The sequence below is a fragment of the Ascaphus truei genome, chromosome 7 (genome assembly GCF_040206685.1).
Source record: "Ascaphus truei isolate aAscTru1 chromosome 7, aAscTru1.hap1, whole genome shotgun sequence".
Lineage (NCBI taxonomy): Eukaryota > Metazoa > Chordata > Amphibia > Anura > Ascaphidae > Ascaphus > Ascaphus truei.
In genome coordinates, this window is record NC_134489.1 from 62,422,697 (window position 1) to 62,438,221 (window position 15,525).

Sequence of the window (15,525 nt, forward strand, 5' to 3'; positions counted from 1 at the left end):
GCGCCTCTCTGTGCCTGTACCCGAGTGTATCAGTGTGCCTGTACCCGAGCGCATCTCTGTGCCTGTACCCGAGTGCATCAGTGTGCCTGTACCCGAGTGCATCAGTGTGCCTGTACCCGAGCGCATCTCTGTGCCTGTACCCGAGTGTATCTCTGTGCCTGTACCCGAGTGCATCTCTGTGCCTGTACCCGAGCGCATCTCTGTGCCTGTACCCGAGTGCATCTCTGTGCCTGTACCCGAGCGCATCTCTGTGCCTGTACCCGAGCGCATCTCTGTGCCTGTACCCGAGTGTATCTCTGTGCCTGTACCCGAGTGTATCTCTGTGCCTGTACCCGAGTGCATCTCTGTGCCTGTACCCGAACGCATCTCTGTGCCTGTACCCGAGCGCATCTCAGTGCCTGTACCCGAGCGCATCTCTGTGCCTGTACCCGAGCGCATCTCTGTGCCTGTACCCGAGTGCATCAGTGTGCCAGTACCCGAGTGTATCAGTGTGCCAGTACCCGAGTGCATCAGTGTGCCAGTACCCGAGTGCATCAGTGTGCCAGTACCCGAGTGCATCTCTGTGCCTGTACCTGAGTGCATCTCTGTGCCTGTACCCGAGCGCCTCTCTGTGCCTGTACCCGAGCGCATCTCTGTGCCTGTACCCGAGCGCATCTCTGTGCCTGTACCCGAGTGCATCAGTGTGCCAGTACCCGAGTGCATCAGTGTGCCAGTACCCGAGTGCATCAGTGTGCCAGTACCCGAGTGCATCTCTGTGCCTGTACCTGAGTGCATCTCTGTGCCTGTACCCGAGCGTCTCTCTGTGCCTGTACCCGAGTGCATCTCTGTGCCTGTACCCGAGTGCATCTCTGTGCCTGTACCCGAGTGCATCAGTGTGCCTGTACCCGAGTGCATCAGTGTGCCTGTACCCGAGTGCATCAGTGTGCCTGTACCCGAGTGCAACAGTGTGCCTGTACCCGAGTGCATCAGTGTGCCTGTACCCGAGTGCATCAGTGTGCCTGTACCCGAGCGCCTCTCTGTGCCTGTACCCGAGTGCATCTCTGTGCCTGTACCCGAGTGCATCTCTGTGCCTGTACCCGAGCGCATCTCTGTGCCTGTACCCGAGTGTATCTCTGTGCCTGTACCCGAGTGTATCTCTGTGCCTGTACCCGAGCGCATCTCTGTGCCAGTACCCGAGTGCATCTCTGTGCCTGTACCCGAGTGCATCAGTGTGCCTGTACCCGAGTGCATCAGTGTGCCTGTACCCGAGCGCATCTCTGTGCCTGTACCCGAGTGCATCTCTGTGCCTGTACCCGAGCGCCTCTCTGTGCCTGTACCCGAACGCATCTCTGTGCCAGTACCCGAGTGCATCTCTGTGCCTGTACCCGAGTGCATCAGTGTGCCTGTACCCGAGTGCATCTCTGTGCCTGTACCCGAGCGCATCTCTGTGCCTGTACCCGAGCGCATCTCTGTGCCTGTACCCGAGTGCATCTCTGTGCCTGTACCCGAGCGCCTCTCTGTGCCTGTACCCGAGCGCATCTCTGTGCCTGTACCCGAGTGTATCTCTGTGCCTGTACCCGAGTGCATCTCTGTGCCTGTACCCGAGCGCCTCTCTGTGCCTGTACCCGAACGCATCTCTGTGCCAGTACCCGAGTGCATCTCTGTGCCTGTACCCGAGTGCATCAGTGTGCCTGTACCCGAGTGTATCTCTGTGCCTGTACCCGAGTGTATCTCTGTGCCTGTACCCGAGTGTATCTCTGTGCCTGTACCCGAACGCATCTCTGTGCCAGTACCCGAGTGCATCTCTGTGCCTGTACCCGAGTGCATCAGTGTGCCTGTACCCGAGCGCCTCTCTGTGCCTGTACCCGAGCGCATCTCTGTGCCTGTACCCGAGCGCATCTCTGTGCCTGTACCCGAGTGTATCTCTGTGCCTGTACCCGAGTGCATCAGTGTGCCTGTACCCGAGTGCATCAGTGTGCCTGTACCCGAGCGCCTCTCTGTGCCTGTACCCGAGTGTATCTCTGTGCCTGTACCCGAGTGTATCTCTGTGCCTGTACCCGAGTGCATCAGTGTGCCTGTACCTGAGTGCATCAGTGTGCCTGTACCCGAGCGCATCTCTGTGCCAGTACCCGAGTGCATCTCTGTGCCTGTACCCGAGTGCATCAGTGTGCCTGTACCCGAGTGCATCTCTGTGCCTGTACCCGAGTGCATCTCTGTGCCTGTACCCGAGTGCATCAGTGTGCCTGTACCCGAGTGCATCAATGTGCCTGTACCCGAGCGCATCTCTGTGCCTGTACCCGAGTGCATCTCTGTGCCTGTACCCGAGTGCATCAGTGTGCCTGTACCCGAGTGCAACAGTGTGCCTGTACCCGAGTGCATCTCTGTGCCTGTACCCGAGTGCATCTCTGTGCCTGTACCCGAGTGCATCAGTGTGCCTGTACCCGAGTGCATCAATGTGCCTGTACCCGAGCGCATCTCTGTGCCTGTACCCGAGTGTATCTCTGTGCCTGTACCCGAGTGCATCAGTGTGCCTGTACCCGAGTGCAACAGTGTGCCTGTACCCGAGTGCATCAATGTGCCTGTACCCGAGCGCATCTCTGTGCCTGTACCCGAGCGCATCTCTGTGCCTGTACCCGAGTGTATCTCTGTGCCTGTACCCGAGTGCATCAGTGTGCCTGTACCCGAGTGCATCAGTGTGCCTGTACCCGAGTGCATCTCTGTGCCTGTACCCGAGTGCATCTCTGTGCCTGTACCCGAGTGCATCAGTGTGCCTGTACCCGAGCGCATCTCTGTGCCTGTACCCGAACGCATCTCTGTGCCAGTACCCGAGTGCATCTCTGTGCCTGTACCCGAGTGCATCAGTGTGCCTGTACCCGAGTGCATCTCTGTGCCTGTACCCGAGCGCCTCTCTGTGCCTGTACCCGAGCGCATCTCTGTGCCTGTACCCGAGTGCATCTCTGTGCCTGTACCCGAGCGCATCTCTGTGCCTGTACCCGAGTGCATCTCTGTGCCTGTACCCGAGCGCATCTCTGTGCCTGTACCCGAGTGTATCTCTGTGCCTGTACCCGAACGCATCTCTGTGCCTGTACCCGAGCGCATCTCAGTGCCTGTACCCGAGCGCATCTCTGTGCCTGTACCCGAGTGTATCTCTGTGCCTGTACCCGAGTGCCTCTCTGTGCCTGTACCCGAGCGCCTCTCTGTGCCTGTACCCGAGCGCATCTCTGTGCCTGTACCCGAGCGCATCTCTGTGCCTGTACCCGAGTGCATCAGTGTGCCAGTACCCGAGTGCATCAGTGTGCCAGTACCCGAGTGCATCTCTGTGCCTGTACCCGAGTGCATCTCTGTGCCTGTACCCGAGCGCCTCTCTGTGCCTGTACCCGAGTGTATTTACAATTTAAGATCCAGAGACGTCATTTGTCCTCAGTATGATGAATTCAACATCTTGTGGATATATCAAACTTTTCAGTCCCTAAAACATAACGCGTTTAAACTGCAGATACCCAGATTCTGGCGTGGACGTTGTAATGATCACATTGTGTCAGTGTTTGCTTCTTCCCTTTTACAGGATTTCCCTAATTCCTGCATTAAGTACCTGTGCAGTCAAAGCCTTCGTCAGGCACTACAGAGCATGCAAACCACTGAAGAGCAGCTAATTCATCCCAAGTTATTATACTTTTAATGTCCCAAACCTGCTACATGATACACTGTACGATATAATGAAAGGAAAATACGTGAAACAAAATAACACGGCACACCAATGTTTGTTAATATTTTTACTCTTCCAGTAATGTGCAAAATAAAGAAGATTAGTGTTATTCAGGATAAATCAGGATTAAGAATAATTTAACCCCACCGTGGCCAGAGGGGCCCCGCAACGCATTGTTGTGCAGTGCCTTGTGGGCCCCGCTGGCAGCGGAGGAGTTAACACAAGGTAAGACTCGTCAGAGACAACAACAATTAAAATATTACTCCGGTTCAGAAAATTAGCACATTACATTCTCTTCATTGAATACATTAAAAAGGTAGCTTTTCAAAATAAAAGCAACGCTCTTAAATAAATAGATATCTCTTTTATTTCTTAACTAGAGAACACTTGGCCTCGTTCACCCCTTCGCTGCCGCAGGAGCCTGCCTCGCTCTGAAGTACGATGTCGCCCGGCTCCCCGCTGGCAGCGGAGGGGTTAAACGAGCACACAAATACTACACTGAAGCAAAGTACCTAAAAGACGCATGTCCGATGCAAAAGCTACCTACGCACGATGGTATTGGTCAGTTTTCTGTATCTATAGGCATGTTAAATTCCAGTACATGGGTAAATATGTCTTAGCGCAGGAGTGGCCAACTCCAGTCCCAAAGGGCCACCAACCATTCAGGTTTTAAGTATATCCCTGCTTCAGCACAAGTGGCTCAATCAAACTGAGCCACCTGTGCTGGAGCAGGGATATCCTGAAAACCTGACTTGTTGGTAGCCCTTGAGCAGAGCCGTCTTAACAGCATTATAGGCCCCCGGGCAAAGCAGTGCACTGGGCCCGGCCTACACAACCCCAGCCGTTAATTGCCTCCCGCGAATCCGTTACAATATTCTGCTTCCATAACATTGCAAGCAATAAAAACGGCAACATTTCTCTCGCCAATGCAGACATGCCAACTCTCCGCTACAAGTCGTCATTTTTCTCCTTCTACCGAGTTAGCAGGAGATTTGAATGTTGAGGCGGGTGATCGGAAAATGTGTGTTAAATTCTGGTGCATGGGGCCCCTATGCTCGTGGGCCCCCCAGGCAACTGCCCAGCGTGCCCATGCGCTAAGACGGCACTGCCCTTGAGGACTGGCGTTGGCCACCTGTCTTAGCACATTTTATGCTCCTCAGAATGAAAACCCTGCACTATATAATGATCCCGAGTATTTCTCTTCACCCACTTCTTGTTACAGAGAAAATCCAACTTAAAATAGCTCCCAAACACATACCTTTACAGCTCTGTCTGTAAGGTTAGTATACTGCACTCGTTATTACATTTCATTGTATCCACTGTGAAATACAATGTGTCAATCGCTTCTTAGACACCAATGGCATTATGTGCAGCCAATTAACCCTTTGACTGCTCCACAATGTACCCAGAACGTCACTCTAGGGGCCCTATGACCTACAGGGTATATCAGGCTTTTAGGGGGGAGGTTGCGTTCAAGCAATTGGAGTATCCTCCACTTCTGTTTCCATCCTGGGAGCCTACCGGCGACCAGATGATCGCTACACCAAACCATCACGCTTTGAGATCTGGAAGTCTTCCAGCACTCAGTCAACGGATTGCGCCATTTTGCTAGAGCGGATGCCTGCTTTGTGGGTATAAATATATTCTGTTTAGCTTTACCATTGTTTTTTAATGAGGTACCACTCCTTCCTGACTGTTATACAACTAAGAACAAGCACAGGGCAGAGCCAGAATTTACAATTGCACTAAGAAAACACATTTCAGATGTTATACCCACTGGCTGGGATTCAAACCAGGTTCACCCGCATCAAAGGCAGTGACATTACCACGGAATCACTCATCTCCTGGTGTAATGCGCATAGAAAGAGGAAATATGCACAAAGGCTGGCAGATTGCAACAGAAACAGCCAGCCCCTATGTTAATAAAAAGGTAACTGGGCCGTGTATGAATTGTAATTAGAATAACAGCAGTCCTGAATTCCCATTATATATATACACATTTACTAATAAGAACTGGTGTGGGCGTTGGGGGGAGGGAAGGTCCTCTGGAGCTGAACTGAGCTTTCTTTTTTTTGCCTCAGTGACCCCCGATTCCCGAGATACCGTTTCAGTTGCCGGTGTCCTTCATGGATTTGCAAAGATGGTCCCCGCAGTTTTCCAAAAGGAAGCTACAACATCATCCGTTGCGGCCTCCAATTGACCCAATGGACTAAGGCCAAATTGGTGGCTATTTTGGTTTCCCCAATCAGAATGAAAAAAATAGCATCTAAAAATTCTTTGTATCTTTGAAACCCGGGTTTCCCCAGAGCTAAAAACTTGTGCAGTTCAGCTCCAGAGCTGAGCATCACTGATCTAACTTCAGATGAATGGTATATGTGACATGCCTGAAGGCTGGTGTCAGGGGCCGGCTTGATGCCCCGTGCATGTAGAGGCCCTGCACTCTCCCTGGGGACTCCACGTGTGGGGCGGTTGCGGTGACGGAGGGAGCCCCACCCAGGCGGTGATCACGGAAGCCGGGCAGACTTCTGGTGGGGCCCAACTTCCGTGTCAGGACATCCCATGTGGGCTCCTTCCAGTGGCGCCTCCGCAGTCGCCCCACAAGTAGGGCTACAGGAGCGTAAGAGTCACAATTTGCACCGGGCCCCACGATTTTCCAAGCTGGTCCTGAGCACATTGATGCATTTACCTCAATCATGATGTAATTTGCCTTTGGGTCTATTAAAATGTGTCCTATGTGGGGCATAAGAAGAGCAATGCAATTCTGGAGCAAAAAACAGCACCGTAATTTGTTACAGAAAAAATCTTATTGAAAGCAATAGGATTACTTTCTATGATAAATCTGGTGCAATTGTTTTGCCCCCCAAATTGCACCACTTTTACACATACTCCACTGTATATAACTACATTGGTTATCATTCTCAGAGGCTATGCACACGCAGGCAGTGATAAGGTTAATGAGTGACAACCTTGCGATATGAAGAATGGATTTAAAGGGTCAGAGATCTACACTAGTGTTACTGGAATTTATCAACACTTTTTGGTGGTCCGAGACACGCTGGTATCTTTTTACTATTTTTATTTTTGGCTTTCTGAATGTTTTGCTACTTGGGGGGGAGGGCGGGGGAATGTAATTACAGTAATATATTGCAATCATGTTTCATGACGTACCCCCCTCCTGCAAACTGGGGGTAGAAATTGGGCAACAACCAGCCCCAGTTTGATAAATCAGGTTTCTTCTGCAGCTGGGGGATTGTGATAAATATTCCTCACAGAGTTGTAACGACTTGAGCTGCAAAGTGGGAATTTACAACGGAAAGTGTTTTCTGATATTTATACACTCGCTTGGATCATCTAACACGACAATGCGCCTCTGGCAGTGAATTGGTTGCCTACTGAAAGACAATGGTACTTTATGAAGATTAGGAGATCCTATGTGTAAATAAGTAGGTTATTAGCATTCAGCCCAATGTTATTGCCTCGTTCTTTTTTTTACAAAGCTGGCACCGTTTACCGTTCTTGGGCATGATGGAGTAAGCAGCAGCAAGTCCGGCATACAAAACAGGGCGGTACTGTACATATGTAACACACACGTACAACAAAAATGACATTTCAGTTGCCAATTTCGAGAGCAGACCGTGTGATAACTGGTTTTCGGATAAAGTTGCATTGATTGGGTGCTGTGTAAGTCCATCTGGATCTGAATGTTTTAAACTGACTACGTTTAAATACCACTGATGAATTGCCCCACCGTATTGTAGCTCCCTCAGTGCTGGACCCCTGCACAAGTAACCAAACTTTGCTGACAGAAAAATATCCACGAAAAGCTGAATACTCCGATGTTAGTGTTAGTATTGTATTAATGCAGTCGTGTTTCAAAACTATTGAGTCGTTAGAGCTTCTTTGGGACACGGACCACACGTGTGCACTAATGAATTCGCAGGAAACGTGACACGGATATGAGCTTTTTTCTCCATACAGACAGCACTGTGGAATCCGCACAGGGCATTTCTTATTTCTCTGTTCTCTGTCGCTTGATTTGACACTTCCGGGCACTACAAATTTAGTAAGCGCTGCTATCCCATAAGTCACCTTACGGACCAATCACTTCAATGGGCTACAACATGTCTTCCCCCGTCGGAAGGTGTCTTATGAAATAGCACTGCTTAGCAAATATTGGCATAAATCCCCTTAAAGGCCCCTATATGGACCGCACTGTTTTATGCAGAAAAAAGACATCTGAAACACGCTTTGTTGGGACTTTGCCGTTCACATTTAGGCCTCAGAGATGCTTTTAGGGGGATGATTTAAAAAAAATGTAGGGTGCTCTTTTTTAGCTTAACTAACAGTCCAATATGTATTGCCCACTCAGTTTTGATGGGCCATGCAATATACCTCTGGCCTATGCACTGCAGCACTTAATAAACTAAACACTGCTTAACACTTTGCCCATGGACATAACTACAATACTACATCATGGGGACTGACACTCCAGGGGCCCATGACGTAGTAGCTATGTCATAATCTTATTGCTAGTTTTTGTACGGAAGATTGCGCTCTACACTTTTGGGTCGTATCAAAATGGCTTCCGCTACCTTTCATAGACAGAAATGGTTTTGCTGAATAATGATAAAAAAATATATTATGTATGATTTCTATGGTGAAATTAACAGCTAAAAATAATGATGGGGTTGTTTTTACTCATAATAGGGCTTTGATTTCATATGTTTTGTCTAATTACCACATTTTTTTTTTTTTAAATCTAAAAGCAGCCCTGGTAGGCCTGTCGTTATGGTAACTGCCTTGCCTCACAGGCGGCCATTTTCCTCCCCAGTGTCCTTCTCCTCTATGGCCTCCAGGCCTCTCTTGGATTTTGCATCAGAAGCCGCACATGTGGCCTTGCTCAGGCCACAGGAGAGACAGGCCTGCTGTGTCTGCTTCATGTTTTCCACCGCTTCATTCCGGGCGTTCTTCAGCAGGTCTCCCTGACCCTGAATGTAAACACAAACAATAAAACAGCTCAATGGAATACACAACCAAGATTATTTAATAGCGTAATGACTTAAGTACGATCATTGTAATCAGGGAGCAATGTTTGGCATTATTGTGATATTTGAGCTATAATAAATAAAATGATGCTGTCTTTAAGTTGTTGCACAACTCTGCGTCCTGGATAAACACTGAGCAGGTCTTGTTTTGCATCTCATTTGCTGTAAATCTGAGAGAGCTGAAGCCAATATTTGCAGAACTTGCCTTTGCAACGTGTTACCTGAGCAAATACTAATCTAATCATTTTATTCCATTTGTATATTAGGAAGTGCTATCTTCTTCTAAATCTCCTTATGTAATTTTAAATGATTATGAAGATGCTTGACCAATTCTTCTGCTTCTCCGTAACTGTGCACAGGAACTCAAAAGCCGTGTATAGGACCCTGCAAGGCAATAACATTTCCTGTTGACTCTTTAACATAATAACATAAGCATATTTTTCACTGTAGAAATAATTTTTACAGCTTTGAGAGTTTGTGCATAATATGAATATCTCAGAAGAATTCCTTCTTATGCTGCCCCAATAAAAGGTGTAAATTAAAAAAAAACACATTTTGGTAAATGGCCGGTGTTACCACTAGGTGGTGTAGAATGACAGCCAGTACTGAATTATGTGTAGGCTGACCAGAGACGAGGCAGAAATTAGAAGCAAAAGTTTTCCCCAAAGAGGCACAAAGCTACCCCATGCCAAACTATTAGATCAGTTCTGAGGTCAGTGTTTATGCTGCTGCTAATCCCTTAGCCTTGGTCTCGGAGTTTGGAGGAGTTTGTCGAGTATTAGACACAGATAGTATTAGAATAGTACACTGCTTCCGGGTTAGCAGCTGGAGGCACGTCATCGCACTCCCCTGCACTTTGAAAAAAACGCTGCAGTTCTTTCCGCCTGCGTCCCGGCTGCCAGACGCGCCTCCAGCTGCTGAGGGCTCAATTATACCAAATGCTGCAAGGTGGCAGCGCAATTCTGTGACCCGGCACTGCCGCCGAGCAGCATAGTGATTATTACAGGGAGTCGGTGGAAGGCAGGCAAGGAGGCGTGGCGGAGGCGTGAGCGGTTCGCCCTCATTGGCTGGAACGGCTTACGTGACACGGCCATCATCAGCCAAGAACAAAATCTGCAGACCGCGCCAGGAGACAGGCGCCCTGCAGCTCCATGCGGTGCGCACGCGCGGGAAGGTATGTGCACTGCTATTGTTTTTTTTTAAGTTGTTTTTTCAGACACACGGCGCCTACGCGCAGCGCCGCGCGCATTTTCCTGTATAATCACGGCTTAGGCCTGGGACATAGTAAACACTTTTGTGCTGCTGCTCGCTGTTGCTTGCTGCCGCTCGCTCTACCAGGAGCTTTTTGCTGTCCTGGCAGAGGAGACAGCAAGCGCGCTTGGGAGGCGGGTATCACTGTGTGTGTCACTTGATAGCTGTCAGTGTGTGTGTGTGTGTGTGTGTGTCACTTTGAAGTGGTCTGTGTGTTTGTGTGTCACTTGGGAACCTGTGTGTATATATTATATAATATTTTAAAAATTCAAAAAAAAGACATGTTGTGAGAATAAATTATTTATTAACATTGTGCAACTTTGATAAATATATTCACACACACACATACATCACACACACACACACACACACACACACACACACACACACACACCTCTGTGCTGGCGCTGTGCTGGTCTGGTGGCTCTGCTTTCTCAGAACACTGACACAGTAGGAAAAAAATAGACTGCAGCCCCATTGGATGGGAGCGGTCACGTGACCGCTCCTCCGCTCCCCCAAGCGGCAAAATTTCAAACTCTCCTGTCTCTTCTGATTTTCTCAGCCTCCGCACGCATCAGCACGCATGCGGAGGGAGAAACTATAGCCGCGCTGATTACAGATGCAGGGGCTTTGTGCATCTGTTCAGCGCGGCTCAGCCCCCCTCAGCGACGCTGATTTTACTATGTCCCAGGCCTTACTTGGAAGCGCGGCGGAGCCATAGAGGGAAGGAGAAAAAAGGCGGTATCAGCTGAGCATCTGAAGTTTGATCGAGACGCCGGTATAGCGGGACCCTGAGTGATCAAATTGCCTGTAAACCTTTGGGAGCATGTGAAGTGTTTGGAGCTCACTGGCTATGTATTTTTAACTATAAAATTGATCTGTACTATATTTTTCTATTCTATATCATTGGGAGGTCCAGTCTTACTCCACTACATCCAGTTCCAGATTAGTATTATCTGATATACGAAGTGAACAAAGAAAGTGTCGCAAATGTTAAACCTAAATATAACCAATATTATATAGAAAATGTATTCTGCAGCCTAAGTATATGGGGAATCTCAACCCCCAAGAAAATGCTATACAAAAAGGAATATACCCTGTGCATGAATATGAAACTGATGATAGCTTGATGTTCTAATGGTGTACCAAGTTTCCCACAGAATCAGCAGTTTTATGTGAGTGGGTATTTGAAAATTTTTGATCACATTCAAATCTTTGCTTTTTAGCACGTTTGCACTATGTACATTGTCTGCTTTTTTTCATGACACAGTACACGGGGAGTCCCTTGCGCTGTGAAAGTTCTTGCTATCTGTTCTGTGTGATGTTGGGAAACATCTCCTGAATCAGCTGCATCTCTCATGTATGGTGATTTTCTGTTCACTTTTTTACTTTATAACACTCTTTCACTTTTAAGTTTGAGTCACTTATTTTTTTTATATCACAAGTGTTTTATTTAAGGTGACATTTGAGGTGATACCTAATGTGCGCTTATATTTTTTTGCTGCTCATTTTCACTTAATGCTGTTGACAGGATTCAGTCTCAATCAGCTACATATACTAGAGAATGAAGTAAGTGATCAGAATGTAAAAGGAGAAATAAAGACAACACCTACACTATATACACATATACATATATACATATATATATATATATATATATATAGCAACTGTAAATATTACTGTATGTTCATTTGCATGTCTTAGACAGGTCTGCAACCCTGTCTTTCCCCATTGTCACCCAGCATACAGCGCTTCCACTGCAGCAAGCGATTCTGGGAAATGACATGCAAATGAGCACTCAGTGCTCAGTGGGAAATGACATGCAAATTTGCACATGCAGGTGGCACTGAGTGCTCATTTGCATGTCATTTCCCAGAATCCCTTGCTGCAGTGGAAGCGCTGTATGCTGGGTGACAATGGGGAAAGACAGGGTTGCAGACCTGTCTAAGACATGCAAATGAACATACAGTAATATTTACAGTTGCTTTATGCTTTACTGTGGAGGGTTTTTGTCACTTTTTTTACCCACCATAACCTTAATATATATATATATATGTATGTAGAGGTATCAGTACCGTGTTAGCCGAGCTTCAATAATCAAAAAATAAATAGATGATACCATTCTGTGGCTAACGAAATGTTTTATTTGTGCGAGCTTTCGAGATACACTAATATATATACACTATATACTAATATACATATATATATATAAGGAAGTGCTGTATGCTGGGTGATAATGGGGAAAGGCGGGGTTGCAGACCTGCCTAAGACATGCAGATGAGCATACAGCTATATTTGCATATTTGCTTTCCTGTGGAGGGTTTTTGTCACTTTTTTTACTCACCATAACTTAACTCACTATTATGGTTTAGCCTATCCCATAGCCTCTCTTGCATTCCCAGTAAAATCAACCCCACACTGATGAGACCCATCAAGGTCGAAACAGCTGTCTGTGGGTGGTTTTCTGGGTATGCACCTTAACCCTGGCTGTGCTCAAAGCTGTGACCATGCAGCAAGCTTAAGCCTATAGGGAACCATGTTAAAAATGGTTATTGAGGCAAAAAGTGACACTGTGTGCTCATTTGCATGTCATTTCCTAGAATCCCTTGCTGCAGTGGAAGTGCTGTATGCTGGGTGATAATGGGGAAAGGCAGGGTTGCAGACCTGCCTAAGACATGCAGATTAGCATACAGTTATATTTGCATATTTGCTTTCCTGTGGAGGGTTTTTGTCACTTTTTTTACTCACCATAACTTAACTCAGTATTATGGTTTAGCCTATCCCATAGCCTCTCTTGCATTCCCAGTAAAATCAACCCCACACTGATGAGACCCATCAAGGTCGAAACAGCTGTCGCTTCTCGGCCTTTTGGCTAAGATCAAGTGTAGTGTCTGTCCTGTGAAGGATGGCACTAGTTGCATCACTTGGTCTGGTCATGGGCTGAGAAGGCGGATATGTAGCCCGGGCTATTTTATCATGGCACCCCAGGAGTGGTTAACCTGGTGGAGTCAAGTGTTGCCACACGCACTTCGACTTTTGCACGGATAAATTTGCACACCCCTACATTTTTCTGCACTGGCACCCCTTATTGCCTTCCGCTGAGGGGTAGCTATTATTTTTTTACCCGCCAGGCTTCCGGGTCTGGCGTGCACTTGTGCACACCTTTTTTTGTTGTTTCGTCTGAGCACTTCCTGCACTGCATCACACAGCGCACTGGAGCACTCGCACCATGGATTGTGATTTTTTATTTTTTGGGTTATCAGTCACCTAATTTTCTTCGGAGAATGCAAGACTGTGTGCTGGTCGGTGGTCGCCATTCCCTCGGGAGAAGACTGCGGTGGGCGAGTAGGTGTGAGCCGAAAGCCCTAAAGACCTGGACCCTCCTGCTGCGTCTGCTGCACTAGGAGGGAATAGGATGGACGTCGGATTCTTCGGATGACGACGTCGGTGTAACATCAGGACTTTTCCTGGCCCTCGTGGCTGAAGAGGACTGACCATGTCATGGACTTGCAGCTCTCCGGAGCCTATAGTCACAAGTTTTGCGCACCTGGTCTCACTTGACCATGAGCACGGTTTTTAGAGGTGAAATCACTTTTTCACCACCCGGGCTACAAAAAAAAAAAAAAAAAAATAAGCTGTCTGTGGGTGGTTTTCTGGGTATGCACCTTAACCCTGGCTGTGCTCAAAGCTGTGACCATGCAGCAAGCTTAAGCCTATAGGGAACCATGTTAAAAATGGTTATTGAGGCAAAAAGTGACACTGTGTGCTCATTTGCATGTCATTTCCCAGAATCCCTTGCTGCAGTGGAAGTGCTGTATGCTGGGTGATAATGGGGAAAGGCGGGGTTGCAGACCTGCCTAAGACATGCAGATGAGCATACAGTTGTATTTGTATATATATATATATATATATATATAGATATATATATATATATATATATATCTATATATATATATATATATATATATAATAGTTGGTCCATATTTACTAAGCAGTCTTCTGCCATATGGCACCTTCTGGTGCTGGAAGACGCCTGACAGCCTATTTAAGTTAATGAGCTGTAACTTGAGGGTGTTTTATGACAGAAGACTGCTTAGTAACTGTGGGCATTTTTAAGCTAAGCTGCTGTGACAGATCACGGGAACCTGGTGTAACAAAAGTATCACTTCGCTCCTCTCTCAATGTTCCAAGGAGTGGATATTTTAATGCTCTCTTTCAGAACCAACGTGTCTTCCAGGCAAAAATCATCATGAGCCTAATCCAGTTAGGACACACATCGATGGCACTGCCGGGTGACGTCACTCGACGAGGAGCCTGCGCTCGCAGGCACGGAAAATGCAACTCCTAAGAGGAAAGGTTGTTTCAGGACATGTGGTAATCTTCTGGCATTAAATGGCCCTTCTTCCAGCCCTGAAATGATCCAGTCTCTTGCATAACTCTTCTAACAGCTATGAAGTTACTGTAGCTAGGCATGGGCAGAAACCAACTCATCGGGCACATGTCCATCTCTTGCTACTAGCTGCAGAATGTGAGGCTCAGAAGCTCATGGTGCTGTTACAATCCTCAATCTATATATGACATTGGAAATAAAATAAAGGGATACCGCCCAACCTTGTAATACGTATTCTATCTACCCTGCTTAGCGTGTGATTAATAATGCAAGCTATGTTTAGTAGCTTTCCAACTGAACAGTAAGTATCATGGTTCTTTAAATACATGTTACTTTTCCTCAGGGCTCATACCCAACTGAGAGAACAATGCAGCAGTGATTCTTAATCATGGTTGAGTTTTAAAGCTCTTCTCTGAGATTTTTCAGCTTTTAAAGGGACAGCCCCATGAAGTGGGCCAAAAAATATAAATATAAACACACAGCTTATCAGTATAAATCTCTCTTTTTTTTTTAGACAGATTTAATCCCCAGTAACCACTTGTATTTATTTGCATGCTGTGAAAAAAGGAATAAATTTTCCTGATCTTCACGTCCGCTCAATTCAAGCGTATCAACTACAGTATTAATGTTTTTCTGTTTGTCTAATGATGGCATCATAATGACTAATGACATCATTAGAATAAAAAACAAAACAAAAAAACTATTTACCTACTGTATAGCTTTGAGTACTGTCGAACAGTTTTATCACCAAAGGAGATTACAGTACAGTATATAACAATTGTAAAAATCCTCTAGTTTTTTTTTTTTTTTAACATAGAAACTTTAACATTTAAAAGATGAATGAAAAAATATTTTCACTTGCCCGATTTAAAAAAAAAAAAAGAAAAGATGAAAAAGAATTAATCGTCTTCTGTACATTTAAATAACTGGGCCACAAGATGTCTTATTGATAAAGCGCCTGGGCGCGAAACACGCAGGTGGTTCTTTCGTACCTCTGTTTTTATATGACAAAATCAATAAATAATTTAATGGAAGTCACCCTCTCTGTTCTTCATTTGTGGTGGTACACCGCGTCTCCCTATTTTTTCTTAATCATGCCTGCTTTCTGTGGACCTGCTCACCGGACACTCCCTTCTTGCCCTACAGAACTTTCA

The 15,525-nt window shown here is 46.7% G+C and overlaps 1 protein-coding gene across 2 annotated transcripts in view; it reads right to left on the reverse strand.

The window, feature by feature from the left end:
* Positions 1-3,739: 3,739 nt before the first annotated feature.
* PLCL1 (phospholipase C like 1 (inactive)) overlaps positions 3,740-15,525 on the reverse strand; it is a 187,020-nt gene continuing 175,234 nt past the window's right edge. For both annotated transcript variants that reach the window (XM_075608723.1, XM_075608724.1), the window contains exon 6: positions 3,740-8,673. In XM_075608723.1, the coding sequence (XP_075464838.1) occupies positions 8,491-8,673 (183 nt within the window). In that variant the 3' untranslated portion in view covers positions 3,740-8,490. The remainder of the gene's footprint in view (positions 8,674-15,525) is intronic.